Raw genomic sequence first — 22,765 nt, 5'->3', positions numbered from 1 at the left:
TAGTGAGAAACAAGCAAATTTGCATACTTGAAATCTTCCAGTTGCATAAAATATGTTTCAATGTGCAGAATTTAAATAAGGAAACTCAACTAAGACTTAAGCTTCTCTTTTTTCACCTTACTTTCCCTCATTTATTTTCTATAGTTGCTCAAGTGGGTAGATGCCATAGTATAACATTCTGAGGTTTTATATATCTTTTTAACGGTAGAAGAGCCACAGCTAGCCTGTGTTCCTGACTAACTGTGTTCCTCAGTTAGAAAATGCTGAAGGTTGGAGGGTCAAAGGCAATCGTTTTGAAATCATATTGGTTGTATTTGTAAGATTGTTACAACAGTACACACCAACTAAACCGACTAGGTCCATTTTTTTGTTTGTTTCTGTAAAATGAAGGAGATTTCACTATTTTTATCTTTCTAAAAGAAAAGATAGATATGCTTTACAAGGAATTGTAGGGTCAACTGTGCAAATACGAATTAAATGTGTATAACCTGCATTCAGTATTCTATGAAAAAAATGTAGGGATTTTGTGTCAATTTATACATTCTAGTTCGCGTTCCTTCTATTATGTATTCCACAGTTGCAAGGAGTGATTTTTAAAAATATTAGTCACATCAGTTGGGAGGTCTTTCAGTGAAATAGCACAAAATTACATTTATTTATTTATTTATTTGAGATGAAGTTTTGCCCTTATTGCCCAGGCTTCGGTGAGGGATCTTGACTCACTGCAACCTCCACCTCCTGGGTTCAAGCGATTCTCCTGTCTCAGCCTCCCAAGTAGCTGAGACATCAGGGGCCCACCACCATGCCCAGCTAATTTTTTGTGTTTTTATTAGAGACAGGGTTTCACCATGTTGGCCAGGCTGGTCTTGAACTCCTGACCTCAGGTGATCCACCCACCTCGGCCTCCCAAAGTGCTGGGATTACAGGCATGAGCCACTGTGCCCAGCACAAAATTATAGAGGGCATTTTGTTCTCTCCACATTCCAGCTTAAACTTTAACTTGTTAACCTGATTTCTTGCTGCTTTGTTAGGGTCTAACCTTACTGCATACTCCTCACTTCTTAATCTGTATTCCAGCTGATGGTTTCTACTGTCTTTCCTAGTTCTTATGTGTCGTAATTCTATTAATACCTCACGGCCTAACTGAATATCTACTATTTGAATGAAAGCTTCCCACTTATAAATACTATAATAATGGTTACTGTTTACTGAGCACTTCAGGTATGCTGGGCCCTGTGCTAAATAATCGACAGACTAACATATAGCATTCATTTCCTCACAATCCTATGACATAGACTCAAGAAGGCCAAATAATGTGTGTGAAGTCACATGGCTTGTCAGAAGCCCTAATGGGATTCTGACCCTAGGTTCTTGGACTCAAACGCCCATGCTCTCATAGCCGTGATTCTGTACCGTTAGCCTCTGAATGCCCCTGCTTGAAAACAGAGTGCTTTGATTAACTTATTGAATGCCAAATTCATGTTAGGCTCTTTTCTTAGATTCTTTCCTATAGTTCTCTCCATAGCTTTGGGTAATCATTTCCCATTTTGCAGGCAGAAACACTGAGGCTCTTAGGGGATTCAGCCTTTTGAGTTCATATGGCCAGCAAATAGCGTAGCCACAATTTGAAGCCAAGTCCATGTGACTCCAAAACCTCTGTCTTTTTGAGTACACATTCTGGAGTAATCTCTCACTCTGCTCTCACATACCACATTTGTTCTGTTTTTAATGGTACCTTCTGTATACATGTCCTGTATGAAAGTATAGAAGTCTTGTACCTCCAATTAAATCATTTTAATGGTAAAGAATTAAAGTCTGCCCTAAATAATAATCTTATGGAAGGTTGAGGGACCATGTTTCTCTCGTCTTTGTACTGCCACTGAAGTACAGGATAGTGCATTGCACATACTGGGTACCTAAAACAAAACAGAACACTACAAACAGAACAAAAACCACTATTGATCAAATAATTCAAATTAAACTTAATGCAGTCATTTTTAGCAGTGTATTAAATGGTCTCTCTTCCGGGCATCTTTATTTATTTATTTGGTTAAAAAAATGCATCTCTGAAATACAATAAAAACAGTCACAGACAGCCCAGGAACCAAATGCAGTGATTGGTTCACTGACCAGAAAAAACTGGAGGGCTCCAATAGAAACATACAGATGACAGATTCGAATCAGAAAGCAGAGTTCCAAACAGCAGGAGCAGCAGAAATTGAATACTTCAGCAGTGGCAGAGATTAGAGAAGGCAAGGGGAGCAGCCACTAACAGACAGCCTAACTGTTGAGCAGATGGTCAGCTTCAGACATGTGACGGAAGCATTCCACCTTCTCACTGCTGGAGGGAAGGCTCAGATGGCTCCCCCAACCTGCATATTGCAATCCTTGAAGGGCTGGGCATCACGTTTGTGTGTCTGGAGTGGCAAGTATCCACCTGCCTCTTATTTACTTCTAAAAGTATTAGCACACTGCTCAGAAAGTTCTCACTCCTAGGTGGCTGTTTAGCAATGGAGAGATTAAAGGTGCTTCTCTCCTTTAGTTTGATTTTCTTTTTAAGGGCGCTGGGGAGTTTGTAATGTATTTTGTTTCCATACCTTATTCAGTATCAATAAAAGTGTATTATGTGAAATTCATATCTAAAGTCACCTCTTTCGTAACCATTTCTGAAGAGACCCTTTGCTGAATTATGTTTTAAAAATAATGATGATGAGAATGATTGCCCTCCCCCCCGCCCCGATTCAATGTCTAGTCCTTCTATGGCAGTCTTAAACTGCACGTGTTAGAGAAGGAAAGGAAGATGTCTTTGATGTTATTAAGGTCTTTGGTCTGTGTTTAATAGAACTACCATCCTAAGATTTAGATACAGACTTCTAAAATATAAGAATAAAATAAAGTAAATCTTCAATGCCTGGTCTTAAAAGAATTTTAGACCCAGTGTCTCACTCCTACTCATTTTTCAAGGAACTACAGTCTAGGGATGGGACTTGGCTGGGCTGCTGAGACAAACAGCAAACAAATCTGGGGCCCGTGACTCTGGGGGATACTGGCAAAGTGGCACCGTGGTGTGACAAGGGCCAAGACAAAGGTATCCTGGGACTGGAAGGAGGGACCCGTGTAGAGATGCTTGAGATCAGCAATAGGACTTAGATTTGGAAAAGAAAGTTGTAGAGTGACTTCAAGTTTCTACTTGGGTAATAGGTAGAAGATGGTACAGAAAGCAAAAGAGAAATGAGGCCAGTTTGGACTTGTGAAATGTCTGTCAAAACTCAGATAAGTGAGGGCGTAAGGCACATAATTTATTTAAATAAATAAATAGCAGGATGAATATTAGAATTTAAGTTTCTTCTTTCTTAGGTTTATTGTGCTCTATCAATTTACCTTCCCCTAAAACAATATTTATAGTGGTATTTCCTCACATTAAAAAAAAAATGTCAATGTAGAGAAAAAAACTTACACCCACTTCTGCCATGGAGATTTGTCCTCTTGTTCTACTTATTGTCATGATTTTATGATGGATTTTTTTTCATACTTCCCTGTTTCCTTGAATGTTACACTGTTTTATATAAATGTTACTAAGGGATTACCAGCACACACTAGCTAATCATCATTTAAAAAATATTTCGTGTAGAGTTTTTGTTTTTATTTATTTTTATTTTTTCCTCGAGATGGAGTCTCGCTCTGTCACCTAGGCTGGAGTGCAGTGGCATGATCTTGGTTCACTGCAACCTCCCTGCCTCAGGTTCAAGTGATTCTTCTGCTTCAGCCTCCCGAGTAGCTGGGACTACAGGCATGCTCCACCACGCCTGGCTAATTTTTGTATTTTTAGTAGAGACGGAGTTTCACCATGTTGGCCAGGCTGGTCTCAAGCTGCTGACCTCAAGTGATCCATCCACCTCACCCTCCCAAACAGCTGAGATTACAGGCATGAGCCACCACGCCCAGCCTCATGTAGTTTTTAAAGGACATTTATTTTCTTTTCCTAATAGTTTACAGTTTCTGTTATCGAGGAGCTGGGGAAAAAAAGAGCCTGAGATGGGGTAAAGTATAAATTAGGTTGCCTCTTAATTTGTTTCTACAAGTGTTGTTTTCTATTAGTCCCATTTCACTGAGCAGAATACTGAAGCCAGAAAGATGGTAACTGGAGATCACACAACTGGGTCCTAAGGATCCCCTGCCCTTAGAACATTAAACCTCGAGAGAGAAACGATTGGGATCTAAATGTGGAAGTGGTTAGATTGTGTTGAGGAAAATGTCGCCTGGTAAGGAGATAGAACATCCTCAGGTAGACTTAAAAAACAAATAAAATCTTTCAGAAATACTTAAGACATAACAGACTTCTCACTTCAAATTTCGACTAGAATTTGAGTTATTTCATGGGTATACTGGTATGGGACAATGAAAAGTCTTTGCTAATTTTGCCTAATACACTGAAAAGGGCAACGAAGAATGCAAATATGGAGTTCACCCAAGCAAATGAGATATAGGTAGGTGTAGGCATTTCTAAGAAGCAGACAGACAAATGGCAATTGTTTGAGTTACCCTTCTGAACATACATGCTTTGAATAGAACTGGCCTTATAAGTAGACATTAGTAATTTGAGGAAGCACCAGAGAGACCCTTCATAGCTTTATTTTTGTGGACAGTGGAAGTTTTTGTATTTTCTTTTTTTCCCCTTCTTTTTGAAACAGGGTCTCACTCTGTTGCTCAGGCTGGAGTGCAGTGGTATGATCATGGCTCACTGCAGCCTCGATCTCGGGCTCAAGTGATCCTCCTGCCCCAGCTTCCTGCCTCGATCTCGGGCTCAAGTGATCCTCCTGCCCCAGCTTCCTGAGTATCTAGGACTACAGGTGTACGTCACCATGCCCAGCCAATTTTTTTTATTTTTTGTAGAGACAAGGTCTCACTATGTTGCCCAGGCTGGTCTCAAACTCCTGTACTCAAACAATCCTTCCTCCTGGAGCCTTCCAAAGTGCCAGGACTACAGGTATTAGTCACCACACCTCTGCAAGTGTTAATGTTTCACAACTGTTAGAATGTAAACTACCCTTGTGAGGTCATGAGCTTTATTATTTCAGTAGCTAGCAGGGTGATGGGCCCCAGGATAGGACAGTAAGACCTGATTGAAATGAGAGAACAGACTCGGGCCCTAGCCTGCCTTTTAGGACATTACTGCCCTTGCTTTAGGAAAAAATAATGCTTTTTTCCTCCCATTTAATTGGGTCATTGAAGTAATAGCACTGAACAAAGGGTTCCACTAAGGATGAAGATAAATAGCGTATCTAACCATTTAAAAATTGTAAAAATTATTCCAATGTTGTTGTTGTTTTCATTGATCAAGGAGAGGGAAAACTAGTAAGTTGGAGTGATTTGACCCAAATAGGTCAAAGAAAGATGTTTCATTATTTAGAAATTCTACAGGGGCTGCACTAAGAGGATGTTTTCTAATTTTTGCACAAAAAATAAGGTATAAATAATAAATTGTTCAAACCAAGGAACAGAGAACTTGGCTAAGGTGATTGCCTTAGGTACTTATGGTTTGGGCAGAGGACTATCAGCACTGTGTGTTTTGATCTGTGTAACTATGGTATTTAGCTGTAAATATAAAATACTTGAATTGCAGAGTTTGCAAACTAAAAGGGACTGCAGAAATCTTCTAGTCCAGTGGTTTTCAAACTTGATTTTAGCCGCAGACTTTTTCCTTTAAAAATGAAATCTTAAGTGGAACCCCGATGATTAACACAGATAATAAGAAGTGGGTTCCTCTGGCACTTTAAATCTTGAGAATCTTGATTCTTTGGGGGAAAAGTTCTTCATTGCCTACAAAATCCCTTAAGCACCTCAGGTGGCACAGTTTGAAAACCACTGATCTAGTCCAACCCTTTCATTTTACAGATGAATAAACTGAGGTCTAGAGAGGTTAAGTGACTTGCCCAAGGTCACACAGCTAGTCATGGAAGAGCCAGGACTAGATCTCAGGTCTCTTGATTCCCAGTCCAATGCTCTTTCCACTACACCACACTGCCAGTAAGGTAGGTGCTATGTTAGCATTATGTTCACAGCCGCTAATAGTCTTCAGTATTTTCCAACTGATTTATGCTGATAATATGCATTGAATATTGAAGTGTATTATTTAGAAATTTGTAGGATATGCAAATACAGATTTGAATCACATGGGTATACTCTTAGAAGATAAATCAGTATCTAGAATGTTTCAGTTCACTTTTAAAAATTATTTTAAAGCAATGCAATTAGGTAAGGTCTCAGCTACACTGGATATTTTAGTCTGATATCAATGATCAATATGTAAGGAGTCAGTATGTTTTAGTGTAGACACATACTTTGATGGGAGTGGCATTAGGATTCCTGGCTGCCACTCCCTTGGGGGCTATGCTCTGCCATCATTTCCAATATTGGCCAGTCTATTCAGAATAGTGCATCCCTCTTAGTATGTAGTGGGCATGTTCTTTAACATAAAACTCTGAAGATTTACCCTCAGTTCTTTCTATGTCTTTACCTTCTGTCTCTAAGTCCTTTATTCTTCTCAACCTGGTGTGTATGAATTGTCACTGCGGGACCCACCCTAAAGGGGCATAAAGGATGTTTCATTGTAGAATCCTGTTGCCCCTGATCGTCTCTGTTGTTGATTCAGTTTCCACCTGGATTGCTCTAGTATTATCAGACAAAGACTAGATGCTGTCACTAGATGCCAGGAAAGTAGAAAAAGTGCCTCTATGCTGTTATTTTACTACCTAAAATAAAGAAGGCATGTAGAAGTCTGTAGCCACTGTGAACCAGTAGAATTCTTATGAGAAAATGTCCCTGAGAAAATAGATGTTACCACCTGTCTAAAGATAAGAGTGCCGGTCTTGTAAGTAAAAAGTAAGTTTGGGAGCAGTGATTACAGTCAAAGTTGAATATGGTTTGTTTCTATCTTATTGAATATATTAGGGGCTAGTCTCTAAGCAGTAGAAGTATATACAGCCAGAAATTACTTCTTGAGTCCTACATTTATTTGAGAATCAAGGAATCGTGACTAGTTATCAGGTCTTATTTATAGAATGCATTCCTTCTGAAAGCCAAGTTCAGAGTTCTGTGCATCACATGGTGATGTGTCGTCAGGGTATTCCCGTCCTGCCGTATAACCTGGTAACCCCAGACAGGATACATTAGCTCTCTGTGTATGTGTTTCCTCAACTTTAAAATAAAATAATGACCTAGATCTTCCTTCTAGTCCAGGCTAGCTCTGTATGACTGCTGATTGATTACCTTGGTGACTCAAGATAGTGTCAGGGTCCCAGACATTGCATTGCATGCTGTGTTCACTCAGTTTGATCCTTACTTTCCTGTAGAAGTTTCTGTGATGATGGAAATGTTATATATCTGTGCGGTCCACTACTGAAGCCACCGGCCACGCGTGCCTGTTGAGCACATGAAATGTGGCTGCTGATACTGAAGAACTGAATTTTAAGCTTTATTTAATTTTAAGTAACTTACATTTTAAGTTCAGCAACCACGTGTAGCTAATGTATTGAACAACACAGTTCTTAGATGTTCTCTGACACAGAAGTCAGATACCAAACGGAATAGGTGTAGCTCAAGTGTTCATCAAGAGAGTGGTGATGTTTTACCTTGATGATTCTTCATCAAATATAGTCGGTCTTAGGGTAACTTGTTAGAAATCAAGCACTGTTTTTTGAATGAAAATGTTATCTACAGGAGACTTGAGTTTCCTCTTGTTTGTGACTTAACCACATGAGCTTCAACTGAAAAGATATTTGCTAATTTGATGAGAAGTGAAGCATTTTCTCCTATCTGCAGGCTTATGATCATTTAGGTCTCGACACAGGTCTCAGTGAATTCCCGTATGTTTTCTGGGAAGCTGAGTTTAGGTTTCTGGTCAGTAAAAAATATTCTGTCTTTATTCCAAGCTCAAATATGAGTGACTGAACTGTGCTGATTTCTGAATAGATGATGAAACAAACTCTTGTTTTTTCCCTCTTAGAACCAAAGAAAATGGCTTTGACAGAGAGCCTTTGCACTCAGAACATCCAAGCAAGCGACCATGCACTATTAGCCCAGGCCAGCGGTACAGTCCAAATAACGGCTTATCCTACCAGCCCAATGGCCTGCCTCACCCCACCCCACCTCCACCTCAGCATTACCGTTTGGATGATATGGCCATTGCCCACCACTACAGGGACTCCTATCGACACCCCAGCCACAGGGACCTCAGGGACAGAAACAGACCTATGGGTAAGACTGAAGGATCTGTTCACTTCTTATGGGATTGGGTGCTTGAAGACTTGCACCATTACTTCTGAACTGAACTTGAGGCTTGAAATCTGTGATAGGGATAAAAATTATCTTATCTTATCTTGCTTTATATTGTCTCCTTTATGAAAAAAACTTGATTGGTATTAATAGACTTTTCAACAGCTGTGCGCTGTCTCTCTCCTAATCACTTGTATTCTTTAAGACAGTACACTAAATTTCTTTGGAGGAGGGCATCTATATTAATACAAGACCCTCAATTGTGTTTGTAACAAATGCAAAATAAATTTTTAGCTTGAATTCTCTTTTAACACGAGACTTCATATGCAGTCTGCCTGCCACAAATATTTTTAAAAATCACTTTATTTTCTTGCATTGTGTCTTTTGTTTCAGATAGTCTCTACATTTATTTTGATTTTTTTCGAGCCTCCATGATATTCCATATTTCCAAAGTATGATATGGTATGCTATCTGTGGCTTCACAGATGTTTCCTGAGGAATGATTTGGTACTTTTGTTTACTTGAAAATGCCAGTGATTAAAGTTAATATTGACAATTTGGGGTCAAGGATCGGAATACTGAAGAAGTGAATTTGGGCAAATATGTGTTCTATTTCCCTGTGTTCATTCCTTCTTTGCATAAAACTATTAGAAGTAAAGCATTTTATCTGGGTGCAGTGGCTCACGCCTATAATCCCAGCACTTTGGGAGGCCGACATGGGTAGACGAGTTTGAGCTCAGGAGTTTGAGACCAGCCTGGGCACTGTGACAAAATCCCGTCTCTACTAAAATTACAAAATTAGCCAGGCATGGTGGTGGACTCCTTTAGCCCCAGCTACCTGTGGGGCTGAGGCAGGAGGATCGCTTGAGCCCAGGAAGCAGAGGTTACAGTGAGATGAGATCATGCCACTGCACCCCACACCATGCACCCCAGCCTGGGTGGCAGAGCAAGACCCTGTCTCAAAAAAAAAAAAAAAAAAGTAGTAAAGCATTTTGAAGACATTGCCTTCTGTAGAACAAATGTCTACCATGAAAAGTGAGAGAGAAGATGAACAAGGTAAGTTTTTAAACACATGATTAGTGGTTCAGTGGTGGAGATGATAGTGTATCAGAGGGTTATTAGTAAGTACACTGTTACTGGAGTGCCTTCAATTCTTAATTAGTGATGAGTCTAACTGAGAGCAATAGTGAGTCTCCTCTTCTTTTTCCATCTCCTGTGTCCACATCACCCACCAACAGGACTTTCTCTACCTTGTAACGAATTGCTGGCAAACTTTCCTGAGGCGGGTGACTTAGTGGCCAGTACACTAGAAAGAGCAGGGGATGAAGTGCAAGTAGAAAACCCAAAAACAGAGCTGAGGATACAGAATTCTGGGGAATGTAGCCAGCCAGTTATTCACTACTTGATTACAGTGATGGTCGTTTTTGTTTTGTTTTTTTTTTAGCCACAGGCAGAGAGAGTCTAATATATAAAGTTTACATTTGATTTCCAAGTACGTTGCTAGCAAACAGGGGCTCCACGTGTAGGGCCTTTTTTGCCTTTCTATGCCCAACACCCCAAATGTTTAGAAAGCAGGAAGAGTCAGGATGAGGGGAGGGGCGATTGAAGGTTTGGTTGTAAGATAGTAAATTAGTAGTTCTGGTTCTCCACAACAGTAATTTCTACGTTTATATAGTGTGTCAGACAAATGACTAAGCATATAATTTGTGCTTTCTTAATAGCCAATCTGTCTAATGTTCTCGCAGGTACCATTTCTGAAGAGCTTTCAAAGGTGGTTATGCTATTTCTTGATCTGGATTGATATTTGGACCCCAAAATCAAATGTGATAACAATTCCCTTCTACACAAAGCCTTAGCATTTATTTATGACTTAAGTACTGAAAACCATGACTGCATGTTTTTAAATAGCAGTGGAGTCATCAGGTCATGGTGAGACCAATTCAAGGGATCCCATTTTGTAGATGTGTTAGCAAATGGCCTGTTTCTTAGGCAGCAGGTGCTATTTTGTGAAATATTAGTTCCAGTGCACTATACAGTAATCAGCAAGGAAGTAATTACACTTATGTGCAACGATTATGTTTTCATCAAGTAATGTAAAATATCCCTTTATGAATTATATCTGTATCCATTGGTTTTATGTGATTTTCTTCAGACCATGTTCCTTACCTTTTAATTATATTAGCTTATAAAACTAATAGTGCTAATCTCTATAAATATGTGCAGCTACTAAACCATCCCTAAAGTCTGGCAGAGTTTAGTGTGTGTTAATGTAAAATAAAATCTTGATGTATGAGCAACAAATTATGGTATTACATCAGGCTGCCATTTTGAGAATATAAAAATTGTCATAAAGATATACTTAGTCTGGTACGATTTATAAATGCCTATTATGTGTAGGTACATATACTCACTAGAATCCTTCAGTAAAGTAACCTGTTAGCGGCATTAGTTTATAAGTAAGCTTAGAGTTTTAGCCTAGTTAAAATATTCTAAAACAAAATAACTAGTTAAGACTCAACATTAGTGTCAAATTTCCCACAAATGAAAATGTGATTATGAGCTATTTAATGATTATGAGCTATTTTCCCCTGGTACATCCCTCTGGTATTATGACTATAAATAAAAATTGTGTGCTGCTGAATATTTAAGTATCTTAAATAGAGAAATTAGTAAATGTAAAATCTTGATTTATTTTTTATTTTTAAAGATTTGATTATATCTAACAAATGACTTTCAGTGTTCAAAAGCAGCAAATGAATCTTACATTTTTTCAGCAAGTACTTGAGCTCAAACATGTTTCTAATACACTTAGTATTTTAAATGAGATGAAGCTTAGTACTGTTTCACAAATGCTGAAATCGCACTACCACAGACGTCCTGTTGCTCATTAATATTACTCCAGGCGTTACAGCTTGTGTCATTACTGATTTCTTCTGCTGAATTTTTCAAGCTTTTGAGACCTCTGGAATTCTTGTCCTTAAAGGCAAATATTCAGATGCCTCTAACATGGAAGTCACTGTCACATTTATATCCTTATCACTTTCTGGTTATTTTCTGTGGTGACTAATTTTAACAGTAGTGGTTTTTCCCTAAAACACAGGCAACAAATAAGTTAACAAAAATTACATATTTGCAAACATTTCAACTTGAAATAATCACAACAGAGCAGTAACTAAGTACTATTTTTCCCAATGTGTTTATATTATGCAAATTAATAAAACATATTTGCACTTTTACTTTTTAACCAATAGGTGGCATTGACAATTTTAACTTTTAAAATATATCTTAGAATATGTTCTAATTGGACAGGAGTGGTACAAAGCATCTTGCATTTAGCTTTTCAGTTAGTCTGAGAAAGGGTTGTCATAAATTTGTTCACTTCCATCAGTTGTAAATGAAATCTCTTTACATGGTTGACTGAACAGAGTCATGTGACTCATCTTTATTTGTGTACATCAGCGAAAAAAAAAGGGATTTCTAACCACTTAAATCTCACAAAAAGTAAAATTCAGTGTCTTATAACTCGTTTGGTCATTTAATTCTTACATAAGTTCCACAGAGAGGTAGCCCAGTTATCTAGAAACCCAAACTATAAGAAACCTTATTTGCAGTTCAGAGTAACATTTTGAGAATTGGTAACCAAAAATAATAGTTTTGTTCGTTTAAATTGCAAAATAATGCCACAGCTCAATGACTTTCCTATTCAACAGAATATAAAGTGAATATGTAAGAGGAACAACACGTTTCCAGGTTTCTCTGATCGGAACCTTTCAGCCCATCTTTTTAGTGAGACACATTTACTTCCTATTTTAATGGGCATCCTAGCTAACTGCTTAAATTCGTTAATACTGGTGCTCACTTGGTAAACACTTATATATTACTTTTTCATAGTGGTATCTTAACTATGATGCTAATGAGCATTAAGTCTTATGGACTTCAAATTAGGATTTTCAGTTGGTTCACTTGGATTTATGATATTTGTCAAATTATATCTTGTATGTTAATTTTGTAATGAAGGATGTCCAATTTACTTTAATTTTTTATTTTTTGGTAAACCAAATGAGTATATGTAGCTCCATATTATACAAGCCTTCTCTTCATGGTCTAATTTTGTCATGTAGGTATATGTGTTAGGATTGTATTCATTTATACAAGGCTGAAATATGGAAAAATTTACCATGCTTGTTTTGGGAAAGCATGTCCCTTCCCATGTAAAATGACTTATGCTGTCTTTATTTTTAATGCAGGACGTCAACGCTTTAAAAAGCACTTAATGTCTACTTGTGGTTTCTTGTATTTATTAAGAGTTAGAATATATTTTTACTTACAGAGTGTTACGTGGATAACTAGCTGTGGGCTTAGTGTCGCTTAACTGTCTCTTTGTGTAAAATAAAGTCTTCTGACCAGCTGACCTCTAAAATTCCTTCTAGTTGTAGTATTTTATCATTCTGTGAGGAACCTATTAGGTAATTCTGAATCATGTCTCCATTCAAAATCAAATGTATTTTTACATCGCGTTTGCCCACATAGTCCTTGCTGTGAATCTGTGTGTGTATGGGTTGTATACTGAACGCTTTAAGGTTATTCAGCCTTCTCTATTTTTGTAGGGTTGCATGGCACACGTCAAGAAGAAATGATTGATCACAGACTAACAGACAGAGAATGGGCAGAAGAGTGGAAACATCTTGACCACGTAAGACATCAGTAATCATTTGGGATTAAAAAATGTTTGGAAAACAACTGGAGTGAGGTTATGTGATAAAATAAAAGCTTGGTGATCCTTTGAAGGTATTGTGTTTCCTGCTATCCTTGAAAAATATAATGAGCGAGAATATTTGAAGTAGAATGTAGGATTTGATTTCTAAATTGATATGAAAGCCACTTAAGAGAAATGTTTAGATCTTGGAAAGGAATTCTCAAAGCCAGATCAGTGGGCTACTGTTTTATTGTGAAAAGGTTATTTAATTTATAAAGTAATGGCATTAGTATTTAGAGAGGTGGATTTACTGGCTATAGTGCCTTCAGGTGAAATTTCCCTTCTGTCTTGTGTTCATACATCTATCTTCTCATTCCCATTGAATTTTCTCATCTCTTGGCTCTGAATTTCAAATCTAGCTGTAGAAAATACTAGACCAAAACCTTCAGGGATAAAATTGCTTCCTTCATTGTCCTGAAATGGTTTGTTTCACTATTCAGTAAAATCTTTAATTGTGATGATTTATACGCTCTTCCCTATTCTCCCCTTTCCCACATAGCTGTTAAACTGCATAATGGACATGGTAGAAAAAACAAGGCGATCTCTCACCGTACTAAGGCGGTGTCAAGAAGCAGACCGGGAAGAATTGAATTACTGGATCCGGAGATACAGTGATGCCGAGGACTTAAAAAAAGGTGGCGGCAGTAGCAGCAGTCACTCCAGGCAGCAGAGTCCCGTCAACCCAGACCCAGTTACACTAGGTAACTTTTCTTCAGATGAGTATCTCGAACACATATTTCTTATGCTGTTAATGCTGACTTTATTTTTAACTTCTTTTTAAAATTAAAGGATATGCAAGGAATTTTAAGACAATAAACAATTTACATATCCTCCAATATGTCTTATCTGTCTGTTAGGAATTTGGGCAGATTGGCATAGACAGAGATTGCCACAAAACTTAAATTCCTTTTCCAGGTGAATGTATTGAGCTGATGGCAGAGTTTCCGCACTGAACCAGAATTTCATGTGCTTAACTAAAACTTGCGCTCCTTCAAAATGCCTCAAAATAGCAAAAACAATCTCAGGGAGTGGGCCTGGGGCTTAGGCACTTCCATCAAGGTCTCTAGTGAATTCTGCCACTGCCTACCAATGTTAGCACTGCACACGAGGATGTATGTTTCAAATTATTAATTCAAGAAACAGCCCATAAGACAATCTTGTTTGTTAGTTGAATCTCAGACACACACATATATATATGTGTGTGTATATATATATATATTTTTTTTACTTTTTTCTCAATAGCCCCTGCCCAGAGAGACCTAAAAACTATATATTTTGCCTACAGCTGTTTTTAAATTAATGATACCGATGCAGCACTCTTCCTCTGATTTGATCTTAACTTGCATTACTTGATCATGATTGTATTAATTCTAGTTTTATAATGGGACTCATAATATAGTTGTGCCTTAGAAATGGAATGTTGGTATGTAACTGTATTACTTATTGGTATTTGGGAATTGTTGGGGTTATAGATAGAATATAATCCCATATATGTTGAAAGAAATCGTCAACCTCAAAGAATTTTTGTGTGGCCTGTGAACTTTTACCTAAATTAATAATATGGTTTTGTCGCTGACATTACCACCTATTACGTGTGAATACTTTTTGAGTAACCTTACGGAGATGGATTTCTGTGGATTCTTGTTCTCTTATATTCTCTTATGTGATTAACCCCATACCCATCTGCTAATTCAAGTTAGAGTACTGTCCATGCTGCAAAACATGTGCAGATTAAGCTCATAACTTTGGCCTCATTAGTATTATGACTGATTATCAAAAGTTAAAAACTTGAAGTATATGATCTGTCTATTGATCACATTATTGTTTTCAATTTGTTCTCAGCTAGTGTAGCTTTCTATGCACTTAGGTTTGTAGATTTTTGCTAATCTCTGAATGCTGAATGCCTATTGTCATAAGTATTAAATAATGGAAGAGTCTAAGTCACTTAATTTACCTAACAAGTATTATTCTAAAGCATATTTTAAAGGCAAAACTGTATTTGTCAGGTCAGAGTAAGGCAAGCAGCGAAAACAGAATTACATTTGGTTTGAGCTTGTATTGGTCGAAACCAAACTATTTAGAGCAGAGTGGAAAAAAAGTCTTGTGTTTATTTCCTTATTATGAACAAAAATTGATTAATCATGAGAGATTTGCTTAGGACAGAGGAGACATTTATAACTATCCAGTCTAGGCAAAAATTGAGAGCCTTGAAGTAAATAAAACTTAGGGAGTTAAAACATCTAGTTTGGCTTATTCTATTGAACAGATTCATTGAGTCAGTATTTATTTACTGAGTGCTTACTATATGCCAGGCATTGTGCTAGGCATTCTAATGAAGGAAAAAGAGTCTTCATTTCTTTCTTTGAGGGCCTTTGGGTCTAGTGGAAGAAGGCAAGGGAATAGCTAGTGTTAAGGCCATAGGATAGTTACCTCAATTCAGTTGACCAAACTGACCAGATTGCTATCATCTGCCATCCACTGTAAAAGAAACATCTCCAAAATTGATCAGACTTCATACCTAAGTGAGTTATCAGCACATAGAACAAGGGCCATTTTGTGTATAGTCACTAATGCTACAGTCAGATTCTGGTGATACAGGTGTATATCATGTTTTCCAGGAAGAGAGGTTCATTGTCCCTGTTACATAACCAAAATACACTTGGTTTTAAAAAACTCCTTTTTAAAAGTACGCAAACTGTACTATTTTTAGTGATGTTCAGTGGATTTATATTTTTGTTAAACCTGAGATGGTTGTTTGGCTTTAAGCTTTTGTAAGTTATATTAGTCAAAGGGTACAGCATTTAATTTCTTTGTTTATAGACAACATTAAGACATTATGTTCTTTATGGACACAGAATCCTAAGTTGCCATTAAGACACTATTATAACTTTAGAGAAAATCTGTGTAGAACTCTGCAGTGTGCAAGTTTTAGCATCCAATAGTGTTTTGACAGTTTTTTTCACTGTACATCCTTACTAGCTGATTCTTTCAGCCTTGTGTACTGTTTTCTGAGACAGAGCTATGGCTGTAAATAAGAGGACAGGTGGTTTGTAATTATGGGCCACAATCATTTACATTAAGTGCTTTCTAAGTCCCTCTTCCAGGCTTTGGAGTTGAATGAATTGATGTGTGTAGTGAAAGGATTGGAGATTATTGGCTGATAAATCTATTTTCTGTGGCTGGAAAGTGTTTAATGGAGTGCACGTGTGCAGATAAATCTATGGATATGTCTATATCTTTATATACATTTAGATCTCCATATCCCCAGTGGTATGTATTTCTTTTAGCCTAATTCTTTTGCTTCTTAAACTACTGTCTGGTCTCAAATGAGACCTTCGGAATATATTATAGAAGATATCTTTGGTTCAAAATATTGCCCTACTTATATCCCTAACTTGGAAACACTGGGAATGTTTAGTCATACACACATTCTTAGCATTTTAAAATTATATTTGGGGACTTCACAGAGAAGAATGTAACTTTCATGACTGATGTGTTGTGCTTGTTAAACTCAATCCCATTCTCACTTTTGAAATATATCCGTAGTATTGAGTGAGTATAGGGGTTTAGTAAAATAACTCAATTAATCTATTACTAATTGAATTTTAAGAGTTTTCCTGGCCAGACGCAGTGGCTCACACCTGTAATCTGAGCACTTTGGAAGGCTGAGGCAGGTGGATCACAAGGTCGGGGGTTCGAGACCAGCCTGGCCAACATGGTGAAACCCCTTCTCTACTAAAGATAAAAAAAAAAAAAAAATTAATCAGGCATACTGGCACATGCCTGTAATCCCAGCTACTTGGAAGGCTAAGGCAGGAGAGTCACTTGAACCTGGGAGGCGGAGGTGGCAGTGAGCCGAGATCATGCCATTGCACTCCAGCCTGGATGACAGGGCAAGACTCTGTCTCAAAAAAAAAAAAAAAAAAAAAAGGTTTTCCCAAGATACTAAAATCTCTTTTTTGAATAACTTCTGAAACAGTTTTTAACACTGAGTAACTGAGTATACACTGAATTCATAATGGTATTTCTGTTCTTTAAATAAAATGCAAGTTGACATCTTGAAGGACTTTTCATAAAGTAGGTTTTCTTGAAATAATAGATATTTATTATATTTACTGTTGTTACTCATTTACTTTCCAGGGAGAACTCCAAATATCCAACTCTTAACAAAATTAGAAAGCAAATTTTAACACAGCTGTCTCTATTTTCAAAGTATGACTTACTTTACATTTAAGTTTTATTACATGGTATACTTCACAGAAGAAGAGCAAGATAATGTGATCAGAACTGACAGATTTGACCATGAAGTAGAATTACTTTTATATGTATAGAGAGGCAGTTGCTGGTTAGCACTTTGTATGTTTTCTGAAGTGCTTGTCAGAATCTCCGTAGTAGATCTTTTTCCTTTCTTTGTCTTTGGTTCCTTTTTCTCTCAGAATGTTGTCACGTCACTCTCTTGGCTCCTGACATTTTTCTTTTAAATTACTTTCCTTTTTACTAGCTTTTGACTATTCTAGAATCTTTCTGTAGTTTGTCTTGTATCTGTGTGTTCTCTCTTTGTTTTCTAGAAGTCTTCCACATCTTTTCTTTTTTTTTTTTTTTTTTTTTTTTGAGACGGGGTCTCACTTTGTCACTCAAGGTGAAGTGTGGTGGCATAATCTTGGCTCACTGCAGCCTTGACCTCCTGGGCTCCCACCTCAGCCCCCGAAGTAGCTGGGACTACAGGTGACTGCCACCACACCCAGGTAATTTTTTTGTATTTTTTGTAGGGGTGGGGTTTTGCCTTATCGCCCAGGGTGGTTTTGAACTCCTGAGCTCAAGGGATCTGCCCACCTTGGCCTCCCAAAGTGCTAGTATTACAGGCGTGAGCCACTGTACCTGGCCAAAATTTTTTTCTAATGATAGGTTTAAGGCTATTGTCAGGGACTGGACATAAATTCTCAAATATAAATACACTTTCCCTGTGCTTTTAAAAAATGTATGAACATTGTGATGATGTCGTAGTAAATTTAGAAAATACCTTCACTCTGTTTTGTTAAGAGTTTAGTACTTGCCAGAGATAGAAATATCAAAACGTTTTGTTTAAGTGTAAAGAAAAATCAAACTTAGCATTCATAAAAAACTTAGAGCCGGGAGTGGTGGCTGACGCCTGTAATCCCAACACTTGGGGAGGCCGAGGCGGGCAGATCACTAGGTCAGGATATTGAGATCATCCTGGCTAACAGGGTGAAACCCCATCTCCACTAAAAATACAAAAAATTAGCCAGATATGGTGGTGCACCCCTGTAGTCCCAGCTACTCGGGAGGCTGACGCAGGAGAATTGCTTGAACCTTGGAGGAGGAGGTTGCAGTGAACCAAGATCGTACCACTGTATTCCAGCCTGGAGGACAGAATGAGACTCTGTCTCAAAAAAAAAAAAAGCTTAGTAGCTCAGGAGCTTGTTGAATTAATACCATCCCTGTCCCAAGTGGGTTGGTAGAGGAATTAGTATTTTAAAATACTGCTAGCTGGCAAGTTTTATGATTGTCATATGATTGAATTATGGAATTTCTCATTGCTCTGTAAATCCTCAGGAAATCTAGCATGAAGGTTGAAAGCACAAACTCAGTAGAATTTCTAGATTCAAATTACTCATTCCTCTCCATATTAGTTTTGCAGCCTTTGGCAGGTCATAATCTCTTTGTGCTTCAGTTTCCTCATGTAAAATGGGGATGCTAATACATATTTCATAAGCATTTCTGTATAATGAGTTAATAGGTAAAAAACTTATGAGACAGTGCCTGACACATAGTAGATGTGTTATAGCTTAGCTGTTACTATTATTTAGATGCGCATTCTCAAAAATAACTTTTTGCTGGGAGTAGTGGCTCATGCCTGTAATCCCAGCACTTTGGGAGGCTGAGGTGAGAGAATCCCTTGAGTCCAGGAGTTTGAGTCCAGCCTGGAAAACACAGTGAGACCCCATCTCTACCAAAAATCGAAAAATTAGCTGGACATGATGGTGCATGCCTGTGGTCCCAATTGCTCAGGAGGCTAAGATGGGAGGTTTCCTTGAGCCCAGGAGGTCAAGGTGACAGTGAGCCATGTTTGTGCCACTGCCCTGCAGCCTGGGCAACAGAGCAAGACCTTGTCTCAAAAAATAAAATTAAAAAATTTAAAAAATAAAATAAAATGAACTTTAAAAAATAGTGGTAAATGAAACTAGTAAAGTTTTTCCTTGGCATTCAAGATTGTATATTGAGTATTTTTTCATCTACAAAGTACTTCTAAGCAGTTGGCTACTTTAATAGGCACAGGATTAGAAAATACTCCTGTCTTAAATATAGTAAATCTGTTGTACCTTTGGGACCCTAATTCATAATACAAGTCTAAAGAAAAATAGATTTCTCCCAGCCAATGAAATATTTCAACTTCTATACTCTCAGAATATGAAAAACACAAACAAGTTATTCTGTGTATATTTCCATGTAAATGTTTGGAGTTCTGTACCCTTGTATTGATTTCTTTAAATCACATCATGAAATTAATCTCTCAGTCATTCAGCTGACTTCATAATGCAAATGCCTACTGTACTTAACTATATTGGGTTTAAAAATAAGGGACTATTAGTTAAATATGTCCATCTTTTAAAATTAAGAGGAGATGGTTACTTCCTGGAGCATTAAGTATGTTTGTTGTAAAAAATGGAAATCCTAAAGCAGTTGCTAGCTTCTAGGTTGGATTTAGGCTTCTGAAACCTAGGGTGAAGATTTCTGAATGTATTATCCTTAAAAGCAAGTGGCATTTGTAAAGATAAAAATTACTTAACTCTTTCTTTCTTTTGATGGTTTTTGTAATAGATATTATCATGATCATAGCCTCACTCTGCCCACTACAGGATGAAGGCCATACCTAGGTGCTGCCAAGCTTTGAGCATTGCTGTCCTGGGTCATATGAGGTCACATTGCTTCTCCAAAGGCTATCAGCTCATCCCTTCATGTATATTGATGGCGGCCCTTGCAGTATCTAGTATCCAATGGTCTCCATCCTGTCGTAAGTGTAGTGCATCTTCCATCTCTTTCATACATCATAGATTGCTCTTTCTGTTCTTTCACATTTCTTACACCATTTTCTGTCACTATGACCTGGTCTCCTCTCTTCATGGACATGAATTATTTTCAAGAGGCTCTCTTCATCCTCATCCCCTCTCATCCCCCCCAAGCAATTTGCAACCCAAAGCAAGCTAGACTTAACTTAGAAGGACTTTTCTATAATGTTTTCATCTTTCAGTGGGTGCATATATATATATATATACACACACACACACACACACACACACACACACACTTCACATTTTAAACCATCTTGTATAGATTCTTCTGTCTTTGCTTTTACCACTACATTTTAGAACAATGATTCCTTTTTATAGCAATCTATATTTTATAGGTGCTGACGAGTTAATGGTTAAGAATTAGCTTCTTTAGAATCTAAGCCTTAGAATCTTAGGGTGTTTTAGGTAGATGTGTCTAGATTAGCCAGTATTCTAAAATAGTAAAGTCCTAGGAGAGAATTGTCCCTTGTTTTGTTTTTCAAACTCAGTTTTCCCTATATAGATTCTGATATTGCTGCTGCTTAATCAGAAGAGAAGATATTAAATGTATTAGTCATTTGGTTTCTGAAGCTATAAAGTAGCGTTTATCAGGGTATCAAATAGATTTCTGAGGAGTACACCTGCTACCAATCACTCTGTTCTTTTTGTTGGTAGACCTGACCTTTATCGAGTACACTAACTTAGAACTAGAGAGGATATTGTAAAATACGTATGTATGATTATTTCCCTTTAGATTCTGCTATTTTGAAAAACCGTCTTTTAGAAGGTAGGTTATCATTAAGAAAATTTTTGCATAATTGGCTTTAGCATTTCTATTGGGTTTCTAAGTCAGTTAAAGTTTGAGCGTATGTGGACATGGCAATATGTCAGTGAGAAATTTAGGAAGATGTAGCCAAGGTGAAACATCATACAGCTTTCCAGTGTGGTATATGTACCCTCAAGACACCTGCTGTGCAGCCCATAGAAGGTGGAAGGTCAATTGAGCCTGGCACGTTAATATTTGAGTCAATTTGGGTGTTATAAACATTCAAGGGTGAGGCTCAAGTAAAATTTTTGAAAGTGTCATGTAAGAAATTTGAAGATTTTGCTTCCAAGGACAAAGGCAGTGAATTGTGAACTATAGAAATATTTTCTGTTTCCAAGCGACATAGATTCTGGGAGTTTAAAAAATTACTTGGTGTATATTGCTTAATCCAAACTTCTTTAATGGCTTTGTTCTCTTCAAAATTTGTGGTATTTGGATTTTTAACATTGAGAGAAAAGATAAACTTTAAAATATTCTCTTCACCTTAGTTATTTATAAGGAAATAATTATATAGCCATTCTTACAAGAGCATGTAGTAATAATAATGATGATAATAATGAGGATAATAGCAAATACCAGATGATGAGAGTTTAGGATGTGTATGTAATAGGAGGTATTTCCTTCAATCCTCACAGCAGTGCTCTCAAATAATGGTAGTATTGTCCTCACTTTATTATAGATGAGGCATCTGAGACATGGACAAACTAACATACTCAGTGTTCCATGGTCAATAGCTGCTTCACTGGGCGCTAGAACTAACTTTCTTCAGCCTATGTTGCCTGGGGCTGGTAATTAGCATCTTTCATGCATGGACTTTGGATACCTAAACATCTCCTTTACTGTTCTTTATCATAATACTTGACTATTTAATCAAAAAATAATGTTTATAGGCTGGGCATAGTGGCTCACACCTGTAATCCCAGCACTTTGGGAGGCTGGGTGACCTGACGTCAGAAGTTTGAGACCAGCCTGGCCAACACGGTGAAACCCCATCTCTACTAAAAATACAAAAATTAGCTGGGCTTGGTGGCATGTGCCTGTAATCCCAGCTACTCGGGAGGCTGAGGCACGAGAATCGCTTGACCTGGGAGGCAGAGGTTGCAGTGAGCTGAGATCATGCCACTACACTCCAGCCTGGGCAGCAGAGCACGACTCTTGTCTCAAAAAATAATAATAATAATAATAATGAAAAATAATAATTTTTTATAAACTACAGGTCTCTTCTTAACACAATAAATGAAAAAAAAGTTGCCACTTTGGAGTCATGTTTTTTCTTTCCTCAGACTTTATAGATCTGTTCTCATTCTTATCCAATAAATTATGCTTAAAGTCTTTTCTCCTTAAAAGTTGTCTTTAAATGTTGTCATAAGTAAATCTCTGTGTTGTACTGTGTCACATGGCTAAATATGAACTTGATTGCACTTTATTTCTTCTGCAAATAGTTATAGTGGTAAGGAAGATAATCTTGATAAATCTAATTAGTTGTATCACATTTCCTTTTAGGTTGTTTATGTACCAGCTTTATCTCGCCTTAAGAATGAAAGTTACTTCAGTAAAAGCGTTTTTATTTTTGTCATTTACTTTATAGAAATGAATACACACAGGAGAATGCATAGATATTTCCAGTCCATCCTATTAAGTAGTCATGACATCAGAGTATAAGCTTTTGAAAATAAACTTTTAAATATTTGGAATAATTTTAGATTAAAAAATTGCAAAGATGATATAGTTTCCATATATTCCTTACCAAGCTATAGTAAATTTTTGCTAATTCAGAATAGTTGAGAAAATCTAATGTTCTTGCCAGTTGATAATCTATGTGCCCTGCAAGAATTCAAA

The 22,765-nt window shown here is 37.4% G+C and overlaps 1 protein-coding gene across 1 annotated transcript in view; it reads left to right on the top strand.

Moving 5' to 3' along the window:
* The window catches only part of RUNX1T1 (RUNX1 translocation partner 1), a 137,722-nt gene that overhangs the window by 95,369 nt on the left and 19,588 nt on the right, over positions 1–22,765 (top strand). Inside the window, 3 exon segments of the mRNA XM_025394392.1 lie at positions 8,006–8,256; positions 12,882–12,967; positions 13,530–13,731. Of these exon segments, the coding sequence (XP_025250177.1) occupies positions 8,006–8,256; positions 12,882–12,967; positions 13,530–13,731 (539 nt within the window).

Source organism: Theropithecus gelada, chromosome 8, assembly GCF_003255815.1.
Source record: "Theropithecus gelada isolate Dixy chromosome 8, Tgel_1.0, whole genome shotgun sequence".
Lineage (NCBI taxonomy): Eukaryota > Metazoa > Chordata > Mammalia > Primates > Cercopithecidae > Theropithecus > Theropithecus gelada.
This window is presented reverse-complemented; position numbering and strand designations above follow the sequence as displayed.